The sequence below is a fragment of the Pleurodeles waltl genome, chromosome 8, assembly GCF_031143425.1.
Source record: "Pleurodeles waltl isolate 20211129_DDA chromosome 8, aPleWal1.hap1.20221129, whole genome shotgun sequence".
NCBI lineage: Eukaryota > Metazoa > Chordata > Amphibia > Caudata > Salamandridae > Pleurodeles > Pleurodeles waltl.
Window position 1 is genome coordinate 1,020,493,794 of NC_090447.1, and position 19,928 is coordinate 1,020,513,721.

General features: G+C 43.1%; 1 protein-coding gene across 1 annotated transcript in view; it reads left to right on the forward strand.

The window, feature by feature from the left end:
* The window catches only part of KLHL1 (kelch like family member 1), a 1,088,169-nt gene that overhangs the window by 581,556 nt on the left and 486,685 nt on the right, over window positions 1-19,928 (forward strand). The window contains exon 5 of the mRNA XM_069205295.1: window positions 12,209-12,421. Within this exon, the coding sequence (XP_069061396.1) occupies window positions 12,209-12,421 (213 nt within the window). The remainder of the gene's footprint in view (window positions 1-12,208; window positions 12,422-19,928) is intronic.

The window sequence follows — 19,928 nt, forward strand, 5'->3', positions numbered from 1 at the left end:
TCAAAGCTGCTTTAATTCCACCAAAAACTGCAAATTGATTTAAATTTACCGATTTAAATACTGCTTTCCCGGCTTTTCAATTATTCAAGAAACCAAGGGTCACCTTGTGTATAGGGTGCCCTACCCCGGTCTTCACCTCAGTGCAGCTTTGACATGGTTCACAGGGCACAACTGACTCAAGGCCTTCTATTACAATTAATGTGCTGCCTTCAGGACAGCTGCAAACTCTGGCTTCCTATGGTGTATCACATTAGTAAAAGGCTTACCAGCTCTTTGAAGCAGACAGTCATCTTTCCTTTTACAAGCCGCAGCACATCCTGTATTTAGAATGTGAAACAAGGATCCCGCTGTACAAGGGTGCTGAGAGTGACTGAATCTGCCAACACAGGGATGTCTAAGAGTCCCAGAGACCCCCTCTACCCAACCTTCAAATGTTGCTCTATAGGTGTGAACAGGCCCATTTCGCCCATAAGGCACTATAGCCCATATTTACACTTTTTGACGCAAAACTGTGCATTTGCAGTTTGCGTCAAAAAGTATAGCACCGGCTTGTGTCATTCCAGAGCACCAGCTCGGCATCAAATTTATGGAATGCCGCTAGCTGGAGCAAAGGGTGGGCTAGAGTGAAAATAAATAACATTAGCTGGGTGGGGGTGGGTGTGGTGGTATGGGAGAAGGGGGTTTTGCACCAAAAAATGACTTTAGGCTGATTAGAGGCAAAAAATGCCTCTAACCAGCCTAGCATCATTTTCTGATGCAAAACCATCCGTACCACATGACCCCAGTCCTAGAAAAGACAGGAGTCATGCCCACCACCCCAATGGCCAGCACAGAGGACTGGCCCCCAAGTTTCACTTTAATAAAAAAATATTTTTTTTAAATTACCTATACTAACCCTACTTACCTAGGATGGGTTCCCCCATCCTCTGGTGTCCCTCTGGTGTGGGTGAGGGTATTCCTGGGGCTTTAGGAGGGCACCTGTGGACGCATTCCATGGAAATGGGTGCACAGGTGCCTTAACACCTGGTCTGACCCAGGCATTAAATAATGGTTCAAATCAAGCTTTGCACCATTATTTATCCCCTCCTCCCACCCGTGCATCATTTTTGCACGGGGGGATAAATATGGGGCTATGGGGTTAGCACCATTTTTAAGATGGGAACGACTACCTTGCATCTCACTGACGCAAGGTAGGTTCATGAATATGAAAAATGGTGCAAACTCCAATATTGTGACGCTAGACAGGTCTAACGTCAAAATGTAAATATGAACTTAGTTTTGCAATAAATTTGCGTAAAAAAAATTACGCAAATTCAGCGTAAATGCAGTATAAATATGTCCCTGTGCGTAATAATGCACCAGGTAGCCCAAACATGTTGGGCAGCCCATCGTTTAAATTAGGACTTCCACTGCTCACTTTATGTGGGAGACATGCCTCTCCATTTTTTTTGTTTCGCAGGAAATTATCTGATTTTGAACTAACAGCATGGCACTGCTTGAATAACACTCACTAATTATCTCTACTTCAGTTCTGCACATTTTATTCCTATCTTATTTAAGTAATTATACTTGGATTTCTCAACTGATGTTTGTGGGTAACACTTTGATGATTTTGTGGAACTATCGGCTATATCTTGTAGACAATCTGTTTTGCACTCTACAATCAAGTAAATTGCAAAAAATAGATAACTGAATGCACTTGTGTTGGAAATTAGGTTTCTGGTTGGGTTGGCTAGAGTATGCACCTAAGGCAGGCAGAACCCACCAGTGTAGTCAGGGCAAGTAAGTTACACACCAAAGATAACCTGTGCTCATCCCCTGATAGCTTGGCACACAGCAGTTAGGTTTATCCCGTGAGGCAATTTATAAAGCATTTGTGCAACACACTCACACCAGGGACACAATAAATACACCACAGAAGAGACTTAACACAGGCTTATATAAAAATATATGTATTATATTGTAAATGTATAAGTAGGGCAAAACCATCATAGATCATAAATATGGTGCATATTGTACAGTTACTGAATAATACCTACTACCCTGGTAATGCAAGTTCAAACAACATATATTATACCATGAAATGCAGTAGTTTTTGAACAAGCATGGGCATCATCACAGAACATAATGCATATGTTAAAACTTAATGGAGCTAAGTCGGGGGTCGCAGGAAGTACGGCCGAAGGTGGGTGAGGGCGAGTCCTCCTGTGGACTCTCCGGGCATGGAAGAGCAAAGAAAAGAAACCAGGCAATGCACAAGTAAGCGCCAGATGATTGTGTAACTTCCCCGGGGCATCTAACATGTTAAAAAGGCCCCCTCCACACAGACCTGTCACCACAGGAAGGGGGAAAGCATCCGCACTGATCTGGATAGTTGGGCGGTCTCAAGCAGGCCCCTGTATTGGGAGTCTCTAGTGGGTGGCTGCCACCCGCTTCCTTCCTACCATGTGGTGTGGCTGCCCAGGACAATACCTTCTCAGGTCTGAGGCAGGCCAGTACCTCACCTATCCTTGCTCGGTGGCAACATAGATTTCTGCTGTTTCCTGGCTCTCCTGAAGAGTAGGGCTGTGCTGAGGGGGTCTCCATGGTGCATACTCAGGGTGTCAAGCTGGTCTTGCTGATGGTGCCACTCCAGAGAGGTGCTCCCAGTGTGGCGCTCACATCACTCCTCTGAGCTGGAGGCACTGCGGTGCAGCCAAGCAATGGCACAGTGGCTTCCTGTCCTGGTAATGTGCCTTCCCAAGGGGGGGTCATGCTGAGAGGTGCTGTGGCTGTGATGGACAGACCTAATGTCTCAGGACTCCAGTGCACCCAACCTGGTCAGCAGGAGTCACAGGTAGAGCCTGAAAGGCTCGGCTCCAATGGGAGACACCCCACTCATCTACAAATTTCCAAGGGGCACAGGGACTCTGTTGGATTATTATTTAGGATGCCTGGTCCTGACAGCCGGTCCCCAGTAGTAATGCGTAGGGCTCACCACACAGAAATTTTGGTAAGAGGTCAGAAATAATGGAAATGAAGTAAAAGCACCCTTTGCTAATTGTGAGGACTGGGAGTGTTGGGCCCAGAGTTCCATGGCCAATTCTTGGGCAGCACAGTCCCAGGAGAACACTTCTAAGGGACACAAATCAGACAGCAGTTGGCAGGTAGACCAGCACAACAAAACAAGTGATTCCAATTGCGATCCTTTCTGGCAGCACAGCAGTGCCCTATTAGAACAAAGACAGGGAGCAGCTGGTAGCAGGGCAACAGGCAGAAAAGCAATCCAGTGAGTCCTTTAGGCCAGCCAGCAAGTAGCAGGCAGCACAACAACAGCAGAAGAGCGGTCTGGATGAGTCAATTGAGCAGCACAGCAGTCGTTCTGACAGTTCCAAAAGTGCTCTGCAAACATGTGGTCGGAGCCTCGTAATTGTAATAAAAAAATGTCTTTGATGTAAGGGGAGACTCCGAAGGAACACTTTCAAGTGTAATACAAACCCTTTCAACCCAGTTCTAGCTCCAGACATCAGTAGGGGGTAAGCTAGCCCTTTATGTGAGGGTAGGACACAGCCCATACAAAATTAAAGTGTGAGGAACTCTCCCTCTCCCAGCCTAAGAAGACTATCAGAATGCAGATTAATACAGATGTATCTCCTGTCACACCCAGCCCTTCCTGTGTTGTGCCTGTCTGGAAGGAATGCACCAAATGTAGCTGCCCCTCAATGCTAGATGTAGACTGTAGTCTGGCTGAAAAGCACACAGGATTATAAGCACAGACAAATGCCCACTTTTTAAAAGTGGCATTTCTAAAATAGTATTGTAAGGTCCAACACGCCAGTAAACAGGATTACTCACTTCCCTTCCAAACATTTTAAACATGGCAACTGTACATCTTTCAGATCAGGAATCACCAATTCATGTGTATAAGGTATTACCCAATGCTACCCTATGAGAGGATACAGTAGTGAAAAATGAAATAGGCTGTTTGTCACTATTAGAACATGCAAAACTTAAAGGTACATGTCTTACCTTTTGCTTACACAGCACCCTGACCATAGGCCTACCTAGGACCTACATTAGGGGTGACTTATATGTAATAAAAATGGACTTTAGGCCTTGGCAAGTAGTTTAAAATGTCAAGTCAAGGTGGCAGTAATCTGTGCATGCAGGCACTGCAGTGACAGGCCGGAGACAGGTTTGAAAGGCTGCTTCAGTGTACGGCACAACAAGCCCTGCAGACCTACTTCTAGCATTTGATTTAAAGGCCCTGGGTACATGGTATAATACTTTTCGAGGGACTTACAGGTAAATTAAATGTGCCAAATAGGCATAAGCCAATCATACAAGGTTTTAGGGGCGAGAGCATGTGCACTTTACCACTGATCAGCAGTGGTAAAGTGCCCAGCGTCCTAAAGCCAACAAAAAGAGGGTCAGAAAAATAGGAGAAAGGCAAAACGTTTCGGGATAGCCCTGCAGAAAGGGTCATTTCCAACAACTTGTGATGAGAAGAATGAAAACATCCCTCTGAAATTCTAGTCTTCCTCATTGAGCTTCAAGTATAAACTCGAGCAGAAATCTTCACAAAGTGATAGACTTCTAGATAATTATGTTTAATTACACAACTGCAATCTGCATATAGTAATACACCATGAAACAGTTGCTGCATCTGTGTTCAAGCTCTATTTTATAAACATGCTCTTGAAAATGTGAGAATCAACATTTTATAAGAAATGTGTCCTCAGTTTACTTGGGTTAGTTGTATATGCGGATCTGCAAAAGCCTATGACTTTTCTGAAGGGAAAAACTTTAAAATATGTCTGGGAATTGTGAATGGTTTTGACCCTTTATGCGTTACCACTGCAGACTCATGAATACGCCTGTGACACACAGATGATGAAACTTAGTAAATGTTATCACAGTTTCCATGCCATATTTAGTGATTTTCTAGTGTGGATGTATCCTGAATGACAGGAGCAGACAGCGAACCCTCAAATGGCTGGTGAGATTTCCCACTTGCTGCCCTGCACAATGGAACTGTGAAATTTGTACAGGTTCCTTGGTTTACATAGATAATGTGGGCGCAGTGCTGCTGCATCGAAGGTGTTCTGCTAAACACAACTTTGGAAGCACATTTTTCTTCAGAAATGATACAGTACAGCAACCCTAAACAGCAGTTGAGCAGCGCCAAACCAATAGTAACTGGCCTCAAAGTCTTTATGTGGCACGGCCCATCTGGCGACTTGAGGTTTATGGTAACTTTGCCCCTTGTAACTGACAGCCAAAATGATGGAAATGTCTCATTATCATATGGCAAAATCAATTGCAAGACAGCACGCGATATACAGGTAGTGACTCTGGAGCTTTAAATGTTTAAATAGGTGGAAAAAAGAATGGTTTCACATGGTTATACTAACATTTTTATGGCGCAAAAGATGGATGTATAAATGCAATCACAATTTTTTGTCGTGTTGTTAAAGCATTTTGGGCCTGATTACAATCTTGGCAAATGGGATACTCCATCACAAAAATGTGGCAGATGTCCCGTCCGCCATTTTACAATTTCCATTACATCCTATGGAACTTGTAAAACTGCGGGTGGGATATCCGTCACGTTTGTGACGGAGTATCCCATCCGCCAAGGTCATAATCAGACTCTTTGTGTGCAGCCTTGATGGTCTGTACTCAATCTAATCAATACCAATGTTGCAGATCATGAGCAGGTATACCAAAGAGGCACTCTAAATGTGGAACACCTTTGTTTTGCTTACATTCATGAAATGGCTGATGGCTAAATAACAATATTTCATTAAGAAAAAATAGTTTCCAACACTGTAAGAAATTGGGATATTAGTTGAGGAGGGTGGAAGCCCCATTCAAATAATAAACACTATCCTTTTTAGGGTGAACCACAAAATGTTAATAAATTAAGTTGTGTTTAACTATCTGGCAGCTTGGCATCAAAACAGTGACACTTAGCTTAGAGGCAACGTGTAAAGTATTTATGCAACACAAAAGGATGATGGACGGAGTGTTGAACAATGCAAACACTCTCCCCCAGTCACAGATCTGGGTTTAATCCATCATTCTTTTGCTCACCATGCCACCCCAATTTGAACCCAGCCATATGCAAATCAGTCTTGACCCTGTTTCTCATGGGAACAGTCCAGCCCGAACTGCCAGGCCAGGTCCTCCCTGGACCAGAAACAAGCATCCTGAGACCAGCCTCAGGGTATCACCCTTCATCAGCCAGGCTAGCTTGAATCCAGTGGCACAGTGAGTACGGAACCCACGTCTGGGCATACCCTTCCCACTTAGGGCATCTTTAGCAACACAAAAGGATGATGGACGGAGTGCTGAAAAATGCAAACACTTACCACCAGTCACAGATCTGGGTTTAATCTATTGTTGTTTTGCTCATCATGCCACCCCAGTTTGGACCCAGTATTTATGCAACAAACAAACAGTAATAAAGGGAAATACAACACACAAAAAAGCCCACACTAATTTAGAAAACATTGAGAAAATGTCAATAAATAAAATGACACCAAAACAAATGTATTCAATCAGTAGAACCAGTGTTATGAATTTTTGAAGTTTTCAGTAAACTGTAGTGCCTAAAAGATCAAAATGATCGGACAAAACTGGGTCAAAGTCCAATGTTAAGGCTGACTGTGATTGAGCATGAGTTATATACATGGGGTGGATTGTGCCCAGATCGTTCATACTTTTAGACTTAGAAAATAATCTCAAAAATGTTCTTGAGAAGGTAGAGTCTCAAGCAGGGAAAGTAAGCAAGCTATTTCTGACAATGAGTCATTGATGACGTGGAACTACTGGATGAAGTCACAGTGAAGTTGTCGACAAGGATGAGACAAGTTTTGAGTGGGAGGATCTGGATTTCAATTCAAATGTGGTCATCATCAATGGGGTGCTTGCGGTCATCGAGCCCAGTGAAGATGTCTACCCTAAGACACAGAAGATTATTGGGCTCTGATTCACTCAGCAGGAAGCGCCATAGAGAACTAGATGAGTCCTAATAGCAGTGCCAGGAGGTCCCCCTGAAGAGGATTCGCTGCTGCAGTAAAGACTGCAATGGGAGCTACCGCGAATTGAAGCCGACCAGTGATGCACCTTGGACAGATCAGCTGGCAGGGAGGTCCCGGTCTTCTGTCAGTTCTCCAGGACGTTTTCCTTGAAAAATGTTCCAAGTCCCAACTTTTAGGGTTAGGAAGGAGCAGTACCAACACTGAAATTGGTTCTCTCTGCAGGATCATCCCTAAACATTTTAACTTCACACCTCCTGCTTTATGAATTGCTTGTTGTTATAATTCCAACTCTGTGCATATCCCCACTGCTAACCAGTGCTTAAATGCTTGTGCTCTCACCTTATAACATGGTAAAATTGGCCTGCTTCCTGCCCTGGTGGGGGTCCATTCCTGTGAACAAGTTGTCCTCCTCGTCATCGGGGTGCTGCAGCATGTGGCCTGTAGCTAGGCCCTCCTCCATTTAGTCCACCTTCTTCTATTCAAGACTATCCTTTTCCTGCTCCTCTGGGGAGGATTACATCCTTTTGAGTACCTCAAAGGTCCAAACAAAAGCTAATTGGAGGTTCACCTTTGTGGCCTTCTTTGCCACATTCATTCTCCTCCCATGCAAGCCTCTGCAGCTCTGCCTTGCTGAGGTTATCCACACAGATTAGCCCCTTCCCCATTGCAGGTAAAAACTAAGGAGGAATTTAAAAAAATGAATTTGATGTCAGATTCTTTCTGGGATTTGGTGTTTTGCAAAATCACTCAGTAGCATTGCACAATCACAAGTACCAGACCCCGCCACTGAACACCAATGTAGGAAACTTGGATTTTGGGTCGAGGAGATGAAGACCCTTGTCAAACAACAACTACAATCCCTGTCAATGAGAACCATAAAAGTCACCAAATTAACCTGTGCTTAACCCTCTGGTATCCTGACATAAAAGCAGCCACGCTGAAATTAGAGGCACTATAAATATTGATGAGGCACATAACCAATAATAACATCAAAACACAATAAAAGAAAAGTCCCTCACCAATTTAGAAATATATTTGTAATAAAGAAAATGACAACAAAACAAATAAACAAATTAACTCCAACCAGTAGAACCAGAGTTATGAATTTTTAAAGTTTTAAATGAAAAATAGCATCTAAAACATTAAAATGCTTAGCACACGTATCTAGTCATGCGAGATCAGGACAGGGTCAAACCTTATGGCCAACCACGACAGAGTGCAGTTTGGCTCTATGAGGTTGATTGGGCCAGGTCTCAGTTTACCTTTGGATTTTGAAGAAATTTCAAGGGGTAGGCAGAATTCAGGAATTTCACTCCATGGAGTTACATAACTACTCTTTGAGATTCCACAGAGTTCCACCAATGGGCAGAAAAAACGTACATTGTATTGCTTGTAATATGAGACCTCGCCTTTAGCGCATTCTGTGCTGAAAATATAGTGTGAACAGCAACATGCAGTGAGCATGTGGTCACTAAAGTTGATTTTGCTGCAGCTCAAGTAGAAAGTCTACTTGAGAAGTAGCCCTCTGACCACTCCTGAAACTGCTCAAACTAGACAATCACACCAGAAGGCTTCCTAGTTACCAGAAATGGTGCTGGGGATAGCAAATCTCACTCTCCAGCTTGCTTTCTGAAACCTTGTGTTGTTCCTGTTGTCAGTGCATAGTTCAAACAGGAAACCAATTAATGGTGATTAGCAGAATTTGTCCGGAACTGTGCATTAAAGTCGGTGTGCTTTTTGGTGATTTTGTGATAATCCGTTCACTAGTTTTTGAGAAATTAAAGTTCAAAATGTATGTATTTATCACACAGAAGAGGTCTCCAGAGGTCTCCAGAGCTGACAGTTCTAGAGATAAGGTCTGATTGGCTGAAACCACATCAACAAAGATAGGAAGGCAGCTATTTTAGGACTCAGAGACTCAGTCCCCTAATCTGCAAATAAGTAGAAAAGATTTCGAGGCCAGGGCAGGAATACATTTCCTCCTAGGTCTGGTATGTGCGTCCCAGAGGACTTTCTTTTTTTACTATTACCAGAGCTCAGGGGGACGCTACAACATAATCTACTAGGTAGTTATTTTTAGGACCTAGTTTACATAGACAGAGTGTTTTTTGTTTTGCCTGAAACTTTAGCACCACTTGACGAATCTTCAGGAAATTTTCAAAACATATACTTTGGTTAATTTAGCTTCTGTCTTCGCAAGTTTTGGGGTGATTCCTCAAGTGGAGCCATAGGACCTTTAGATACGCCTACAGCCCAAACCACTGAGCAGAATTAAACCAAATATGCACAAAGCTAGGCTCTGTACTGAGGATTAATCTTTTTGTGGTTTGGTGCAAATCTGTTCAGTAGTTTTGGAGTCATTTAAGGTAAAAAATATGGATATCTAGGGACAAGGATCCTCCATGGATCCAACTGTCCCTGTGCTGATTTCTGATTGGCTGCCAACACTTCAACAAGGAAGTCTTGGCAGCCATCTTGGGACTTGGTTTTAGCTGAGTCCCAGAAAAAAAGCCAAAAAAAAGAAAAGGAGCCAGGGTTGAGTCTCGCTGACCCCTTAGCCCTGGAGCTCAGGTCCCTGAGGGACACCGCCATGGCTAAAAAGCATTTGTTAAAAAGAAATGCTGTCCCCCGCGCTTTCTATTTTTTCGCCCCTGGGTGGGTCAAGTCACAAGAGCATATGTGGCTTAATGGAGAAGGGGGTGCACAAGGCCCCCCTCTTTGTGATTTATTAAGCCCCGAGAACCACAACCTCCCTGTGATTTTCCAAAATGAGTGGAGGGCTAAAAAAGATACAAAAAGAAATGAAAATGGTTAGCTCAGCTTTAAGGTCACGTCCAGCCGAACTCATCTCCCTCTTATTTTTAAATAAAAATGTTTAAGGCTCATACTGAAAGGTGGTCTAACTCTTTTTAAATGACAAATACATTTTTCTTTTCAATTGGTACAGAAATATCCCATTCTAAGTATATCACATATCTTCGCTATCTCTCGCCCTTTCACTCTCTTTCAATCATTCTCCCAGTCACACACCACTCAGACACTCATGCACCCACTCAGGAACTCATGCACTGACTCATAGATGCACTCAGACCCTTGTGCACCCAGTCACAGCCCCAGTCAGACCCTTGTGCACTTACTCAGAGAGATATAAGCATTAACTCACAGACCCACTCAGACTCGCAAACACACCCAGTCATAAACCCACTGACACCCTCTTGCACCCACCCACAGAACGGCACACACACTGACCCACCCAGTAAAACACTGATGTACACTCTCTCACACCCAGACAGAAACTGTCACAGCCAATCTCACCACCAGATATACCCTCTCACACCTATTCTGGCACCCCAAGAGGTCTCTGCCAACTCACAGGGTTGGGTGGTTCGGGGTGTTGGCCGCAGGGTCTGGCTGCAGGCCAGGTCTTGAAGGCAACCTCTGATGCGCACAAGTGAATGCTGTGTATGGTGCAAGGTTGGGTACTTATAGGAGGTTGACCTCAGGGCCTGGCGTGGCCAACCACTGCCGCACACAGCCGAAGGAATGTTGGATTACGTATAGTAATAAATAATTACTAAACATACAAAGAAACAGAAATTCACTGAAAAAAACAAATGTTACAGGGACGTTGCAGTTAGGAAATAGAATTTGAAAACAATAGCGATTCATTGAAAAAATCAAAGGTTACAGGGTTGTTATAATTAGGGACACATTTTAAGTGTACGTCATAGTTAGAGTTACCTCAAGTAACTATAACCCGTGCCCTAATGTAACCATAACTCATGCCCTCACCATGCACTGCTAATTACCCCACCCGTTACAGCACTTATGACCTCTTTGATAACATCATTGATAATATCAGTGTAATATTTGCAGTAACATTTTTGATGAAAAAACTGTGCATGGTGGGGCGAGTGCAAAGTCTAATACACCGGGAAAACTACACTAGGGAGCAGGCTTTTTCTGTAAGAGTCTGCCAAAAGTCAGAAGTCAAATGTTGTTTTGCCAATGAAAGTTATGGCCACATGCATAGATTGTATCAGAGTGCCAAGCAAAATATATTGGAGAGAAACTTGAAACCAGTCAAACATAAGATTTGAGGGGCATGAAGCATATGTTGTGCACTCATACCTATCAACACAGAACATAAAACATGATGGAAAAGATGGGACTATTAAGGAAGTGTGGACGTCTCATCTGTGAATTTCATTGTGATTTTATTTAAAAAGTGGACAGCAGCTTTCATTTACCTATTAACTAGAGGAGTTTCACCTCTACCGTTATTGTATAAATACATCCCTTTACTAAAACAGGTGATTATGTGAGTTTGTTGAAGGAGACTACGGGTTTTTGACTCGGGATTAGCTTTAACAACAATATCGAGGCCATTGACCAATAATGAGATGACTGACCACCTACATTATTACTCATCGGTTATTCCATTGCAACAGGGCAAGTTGAATTGGGTTTGCCTCAGCCTTCTGTTATCAAGCTCCATGTACCGCTTGCCTCAACTTCCTGTGTTGCAAATGCTATTTAGTAATTTAGGTACACTGAGTTGGAATACAGTTCTTTCACTTTTAGATTTTGACTTGATCCTATGAAGTTGGTATTGGCTGCAACAGGGAGGGCTTACAGTGATATCAGAAAAATGTGTAACCTTTAAAAAATCGAAGAATTGTCCGTGGCTTATGCTTTTGGAAGAATGTATCATGGATAAATAATTACCAAAGGGTGACCTAAGAAGAACACTTTTCGTGCTGTACGAGATATACTTTCCATATTTCTGTCTTATGCGACTTTGATTACATTCGTTTTTCGCAGTGCCCAATGTCTATGGATTTTATGTTTCATATTTGTATACCCGGGTGTGCAATTTTGCCATACTGAAATATGTTCAGATTTATGAGTATCACCTAGGATGATTCTCAATAAAATAATTCGCATAAGAAATCGGAATGTAATGAACTGCCATTGTCTGTCCTTAGGAAGACACTGTAATTATTGTTCTCATTTAAATATCAATTCGCATTATGCGACTTACTTCCACTTTCAACCCATAAAAGTGCTCTCCGGAGCAGCCTGACCTGGAAGCTCAAGTTTAATGCACATCATTTATTAAACTCTGAATTTACGTTGGAGAAAAAGAGTTATGCTTAGTAAAAAGTCCTTTCTCTCCGCAGGAAAATATAATGGAGGTCATACAGAATCAAGAGTTCTTACTGCTCCCCGCAGATGAACTTCACAACCTCCTGGCCAGCGATGATATTAATGTCCCAGATGAAGAAACAATCTTCCATGCCTTAATGATCTGGGTTAAGTATGACATGCAAAGGAGGTGCCGTGACCTGAGCTTGCTTCTTGCCTACATCAGACTGCCTTTGCTTCCTCCACAGGTAATGTACATTTTATCGTTTTTTTTTTTTTAAAGTAGACAGTTGGCCTCTCTAGAGCAGCACTAAAATCGTTAGTGTTCGTTTGAAAATATGCAATTAACCGTAGCCCATTTTAATAAAAATAAATGGCGAGAACAACTGTATGGTCTGCCAGTTTCACGATCTTTACTGTTCCGCTATCGAGTTCATTATTCTCTTGTGCCAATGGTTTAAGGATTAATATTTTGATAGCAGTTTAATGAAACTATGTAGTCATTTTTACGTGCAGGATGACACAGAATCTGCTTTCTAAATTTTTGCATCAAACTGAGGATGAACTCTGACATTTAACCTAAAACCTGGTCAGGTAACCCCTCCTATTCACACTCCCGTTCACACAATAGAGGACCTGTCTTCTCAACCACCCTGTCTTATTTTTTCTATATGAAACTCGTTTATACTTTGTTTGAATTAAGTTATATTGTGTGGTGGCATATTTAATATCGCTAATATTTTCTTAATGTGTAGTACTGTAAACGTACCTGATTAGTTTTTTAAGATGATGTTCCTCAGTTTGAGTGAGGGGGTGACGTAAAGGGCAGGCTGCTTTTCATCTGTGCCGGAGGACTTCTAGGTTAGAGGGCCAGAGGCCAAGCTTCTTATAATGTGGCTGTGATCAACACTCTGTGTGATTCTGAGATGTCCGATGCTACAGCACGTGGGAACACCAGGTGCAATGACACCAGGACAATATTTTTTAAGGTGCAGAAACACACTTTGTAAAACTACAGTGGTTCCAGCAGTTTCCACCTGCACGGATCAGTTGAAAAATGCTTTCAGAAAAAAACTTTCTCAGGAGAAAATTGTGGTGTTTGACCTAACAATTCAGGGTCAAAGAGCTGATTCACCATACTGGGGAAAGGTTCAAATGTATAAACATGTGTCTTTATTTATATATGAATTTATTGTACTTGAAAAGCTCTCTGTGGCCCCTAGGAATTACAAAGACTATGCAGATCAGAGTTACATCTTGATGAGAAATGACTGTCCACTGTGCTCCAGTATATTGACGGTAGTCCCGGCTGCTTCTCAAAATTATGTCTGTGCAGTAGAGAAGACATTACTTGGTAACATAAGTGGTGTGGTTCCGGTCACAAGCAACCAACTGATCCCTGAAATGCAGAAGGGTACTGGTGGAACATACCAAGGCATCCAGGACACTAGCATTGTCTTTGTCACAGACTGAATTGAGCTTTAAATGCAATTCAGGACGTCTTTCTCATGTCTTAGGCTTGGCGCTAGTTTGCTTCATTATATAGAACCCTGTTCATGCAATAATGTTATCTTGAATCTTTTGTACGTCACTGAGAAGAAACTTCTCAGACTTCCGTAGGGGACATTGGCTTGGAGATTTGAAGAAGTATCTTATTTTATTGACTCAAAATTCTTTGTTAATGAGACAAATAGAGTACACTCTGCTAAGGGAGATGATCAAATTCAGACGGGAATTGATAAGTGATTATGACTTTACAGCATCCAAAGGGGAAACAATCATTAATAAGAGCTCTCCCTGTAGCATCAAGAAAGTATTCCTCTCTGAATAGGTGAAATGTTAGAGCTGTTTACTTATATATTGAGACTTACCACTTAGTCTGTTTTTTTTCATGTTATGAATATTGTTCCCAGTTAAGGGACAACATGGTTTGAGTCTTCTCTTGGAACTTCTAAAAAATGTGATAGTACTTAATGACTGTTTGGCTGTTGTAAATTCTTCAGGTACTATAATCGACATCATGTGGCTGCATTGAGGACAGCTAAAATAGGAGATGTTAATTATTTCTGGATCAATGACCCAGAATCCACATTGAATGAGGCTACATTAGCATTCCAGAACTAAAAATGAGCATTTATTACTTATGGTCTGAGCAAGTATAAATGACAATCATAATGTATAAGAGGCTGCCTTGGAGAGAAAATAGAATACATTTTATTCTTCACGCCTCGACTTTACACCATTGTCCTGACTAGGTCTAGCACATACAAATGTGCACCTGTAGGGCCATCTTTTTGACAATACCTAAGTATGTATCTGACTTTTCATTCTTTAGTATTGGATGACATGTTTTACTATTGGACATTAGAATGTGCTCAGTGCCATGGGCCCTGGTTCCCTCACCATCCATGTTATGATGCCAGTTTTCTGCACGCCCTCAACTCTGGAAGAACCCAGCCTGCCACCAAGCAGATCCAAGGAACACTCATGGACCTTTCTCCTGCTGCTCCTTTCCTTTCACCTACCAACGCACTCACACCACACCACCCACCGACCAGACGGAAACCTCAAGTGCTTACTCCTCAAAACCTGCTCCCTCACCAAACACGCAGTAGAAGTCTGGGACCTCCTCGACTCAACCGCCCCTGATATCGCCTTCCTCACTGAGACCTGGATCACCCCCACCTCAGCCCCGGATACCGCCACCGCTATTCCCGATGGCTTCAAAATTTTCCACAAAGACAGAATCAATCAACCAAGAGGAGGCGTCGTCATAGTGGACAGGAGCACCCTCTGCCTCTCAAACACCATTGAGACACCAAACCAGCCAACCACCACTGAAGACCTACACTTCCGGATTCAGATCTCCCTTCAAGGCACGCTCTTTAGCAGACCACCCAGTGCACAGCCCCAGTTCAGCAAAACCTTTACCAACCTCATCGCCCCATGCACTTGCCTCCACCGACTACATTGTACTCAGCGACCTCAACTTCAACCTTGAAAACCACAACGACCCCAACACCTCATCCCTCCTGAGCAACCTCACCACCTTCGGTCTCAAGCAACTTGTCAACCTGCCCACCCACTCAGCAGGCCACACCCTTGACCCGCCTACTCAGCTAGAAAGAAACTCATGATCTTGCACATCTCTGAGCACCATTAGACAAACCACTGATGCATCCACTTCACCTTTATGAAGACCATCGCACACCACCACGTCCCCGCACGCCTGACAGAAACTGGACAAAAGTCACCAAAACCCAGCACGCTGATGCCTTCAGCCACTCACCCTCACCGGACACCACAAACGCGAATGACCCAGCATGCAACCTCCACCGCTGGACTACAGAATGCACCAACACCATATGCCCTATCAGAGAACCCGCTAGAAACCAGCACTGGAGGAAACTGAACTGGTTCACGACAGAACTCCAAGAATCCAAACGCAGCTGCAGATGACTGGAATGAAAATGGAGGCACAGCAAAGCAACCACAAGTCACGCAGCCTACAAATACGCAATCCCCACACACCACCAGTGCACCAGAGCCTCCAAGAAAGCTGCCATTCAAGAATGTATCAGCACCAATTCACACGACAGAAAGGAGCTATTTTCCATAGGCAAGGAATTCGCAAACCCCGGATTAGACACCTCAGACGCCTCCCTTCTAGACCTCTACAACAACCTCGCCACCTATTTTCACTGGAAAATACAGAACATATTTGAAGGATTCAAGAACCAAAACCCACCGCCCACCAGCATCACGAAGAATCCCATGCCACAGGCCCTCAACCTCTAGACCCCTATTATCACCGCAGAAGGCACCCGGAAACTCATGAACTCCATCCATTCAGGGGCACTGATGGAAAGTACCATCTTTCTTGGCATGTTACCCCCAATTTATGCCTGTTTGTCAGTATGTTTTGCCTGTCTCACTGGGATCCTGCTAGCATAGACTCCAGTGCTCATAGTTTGTGGCCTATTGTGTGTGTTGTCAGCATGCTTAACTGTGTCACTGAAGTTCTGCTAACCAGAACTACAGTGCTTATGCTCTCTCTCCTTCCAAATTAGTCACTATAGTTTAGTGACTTCATATTACAATTACAATTGGCACACTGGACCCCCTTATACGTTCCTAGTATATGGTACCTAGGTACCCAGGGCATTGGCGTTCCAGGAGATCATTATGGGCTGCAGCATTTCTTTTGCTACCCATAAGGAGCTCAGACAAACCTTTCTTCAGGACTGCCACTGCAGCCTGATTGAAATAGAGCACACACTATTTCACAGCCATTTTCTCTGCACTTAAGTAACTTATAAGTCACTTGTATGTCTAACCTTCATTTACTGAAGGCTAGGTGGAAAGTTACTAAGTGTGAGGTTCACCTTTGCACTAGAAAAGATGCCCGCACGCTGCCCAGGGCCAATTCCCCTGACTTCATGAGTACGGAGATACCATTACATGCATGCACTAAATATGTCAATACATATATTTATCTTCACAATGGCTACTCCAAATATGGCCATGTGAAGTGTCTAAGAACATGGAATTGTCCCCCCATTCCAAATCTGGTATTGGGGGTAATCCCATGCATCCTGGGGGCTCCACCATGGACCCCCAGTAATGCCAAACCAGCTCTCTGAGGTTTCCACTGCAGCCCCAGCTGCTGCCACATTAGAGACGGGTTTCTGACCTCCTGGGGTATGAGCAGCTCAGTCTCAGGAAGGCAGAACAAAGCATTTCCTTTGAAAAAAAGCTCCATAGAGGGACTGACCAGCCGCAGCAACTCTAGCCGGCTTGCCTCAACCGCGACCCAGCCTGACTTGCATTTTCATCCCGGTGAAGAAAATCTCCAAAAAAGTGACTAAGTCTGAACTGAGGAAGTTGACCAGGACCTCCCAGACAGCATATCAGAAGAGGGCTCCAAGGACGTCGGATCAAGATTCAGGTTTGCCCCGGTCAAAGGATTTTCACCTCGAAAAAACAACTAAGTCTGAAGGTAAAAATCTCCATTGAGGGCTCCTGTGACGCGTATCCGAGGAAGAGTTCCAGGAGGTGGATTGGACTGGCAGGTTCGTCCCGCTGAAGAAAATCTCCAGAAAAACGACAAGTTCCTAAGGTAAACTTTTGACTGAGGCCTCCCGCAGACTGTGGCTGAGGCGGGCTCCCTCGCGGTCAACCTCAAACTTTGACTTTGCCTCGGTCGAGGTGCGACCAGATGACCAGCTTGGCGCTTTTTGTTTCTATGTACTAGAAAGCATTAATTCCTTAAAAATTCATATCTCCGGTTCCCCTTATCCGATTTTATAAGGTTTGTGTAATTTTAAAGCAAAGAATATTTCCTATTTTTATAAATTGATTTTGGATTTTTAGACTGTTCCCTGTGTTTTATTTCATTACTGTTTTGTGATACTTAAATGCTTTACGCTCTATCTCCTAAGTTAAGCCTAGTCGCTCGTTTCCAAGCTACCAAGGGTGAGCTAGGTTTAAATTACTGAGACCTAACTAGACCTAAGTGGATGTTAGTGGCCTACTGCTAACTGTAGGTACTTACCTGCCCTCACCAATAACCCATTTTCCAACAGTGGGGAATCACTATTGTCATTGCAGGGTCGGTTTTGTAGCAGTGCAGCAGTTTTAAAAGCTCTGCAGAATTCCTTGTATATCCAACAGTTTTCAGGCAGCAATAAAAGTTGCAAAATAATCCTGGTGATTAATGTACCTGCTGTAGAGATATCAGATTTTGTCTAGTGGCAGCGTAGACACATTTAAAGTAGCACACAGGGCTCATATGCCTGCTACAAAGAACATGTACTATGCAGATCACTTAACAGTATTTTATGTGGAATGCTCAGTGGGATACTGCTTTTGTCACAGAGATCCTTTTGTAACTGTTCTGTTCATAAATTACAGTCATAATCTAGCAGAGTGGGCTATGAACTGCCATCAAAGAGCTGTATGCAAACTGCATGCTACAGATTAGAAAGTTGTGTTTTTTTCCCAACATTTTTGATTATTCTAATTTTGCTGAAAAGGGTTTGTTTGGATAGAAATAAATTGTAATTGGTAAAGTCAACCCTAACAACTGTGTTAGATTCTGAATCCTGACTTTATGCTTCCCAAGACCCAGCACTCTTAAAAAGTACCTACCAATATGTATGACATGAATTTTACACCTTGTAGTCCTCTTTGTTTATACACTGATTTACACACATATGATTCATTGTCTCTGTATGTGTGTGTGATGCAAAGTGCTCCATTAGCCTATGCTAGTAAGAGAAGGGCTATTAACCAAAAGAGGTACATGTGAGAGAGGGGCTGTGAAAAATGAGAGGCACTGTTAGAGGGTGATGATGAAGGAATCATTGAAGAGTCCCAAAAAAGAATGACCTTTCCAGATGCACTGTAAGGTCATCTTTTACTATGCTTTAAAACTAATACTATTGACTATATAATGACAAATGTATTCTAGAATACTCATTTTTATCTATTTTTTCCCAAATATGTTTGGGGGAGAAACCCCCAAGTCCCATTTCAGTGGTAAGGGTTGATGGCTAAGCTCAATATGGGGGCTGATTTGACAAAATTTGCCAGGGCTGCTTTGGGTTCCCAGTCCGGCCCTGATACTGAAGACAAATGGGAGCAAGGACAAAGGCCAGTCATAATATGTTCGCATCCATCTTCTGATATAGCAGAAACTACAAAGTCATCTGCTACCATGATTCAACCCCTATCAAATGGTTGCACACCCTCTCTTCTGACAAGAGAAAAGAATTTGCACCTGAGACTGAAACAGAAAAACATCAAGAAGGGGACATTCGGATACAATAGTTTAACATTAGGGACACTCTCCCTGAAGTTTGAGAAACAAACTGTCAAACTGTCCTTCTGTCAGACCATCTTCAAGGGACCACAGATCAGAGAATTGCAGCTGGTCCCCCACTATGGCGTCTTGCATTGTTTTCCACTAGTGTGCTGGAGTCTATCCTACCGTGGATCTGCAAACTCGCACAAGTACAAACATTTCTGGACTCTCATGATATCAAGTATGAGCACTCGCAGACTTCTGAGGGACTTAGCGTAGAGCAAGAGCTCAACAATCAAACAACAGACACCATAAAGTACTGTCCAGCTTAGTGCTAGTCTTTTTAATAAAAGAAAATATTTTTACACACAATGTTACTTAATACTACACAGCACAAGAAGTGGCATGCAATGGACTTTAAAGTTTGTTCATGGCTCTAGGTGCATTTTACTTCAGTGACCAGTCCCCCAATGGAGTTCCACAATGCCTGTGATCCATGGCATCTAATCAGGGACACAACATTGGCTAGAGTTAGTTTCAGAGTCTCATTAACTTTGTAAGGTATATATGCCTCCATCAGTTCAACTTTTTTTCCCCTCAGTGCAATACTCAGCTTCAATAAGTCATTGCTCACTTGGTAGTTGAGTCCTGATGGGTGCAGGTGGAGTAGCCTCACTTCGAACTTGAAGCTTTGAGGGAATCACAGTGAGGTGGCCTTCTCCGGCAGATTCCTGTATTTGGCAATTAGAGAGGTGAAAAATAGATGTAGGCTTGGCTTGTAGTAATGTGTGACTTCTTAATGATGGAACCCCTATTGCTTCTGATAGACTCCATAGGACTGTGACGTAAGTGTTAGAGCATGGTGAAGTGAATGCAGGTTTAGAATGTTGAGGTCATGGTTACACGCAGACGAATAAAGACATGTAATAAACAGCTCCATGTGTGGTGTA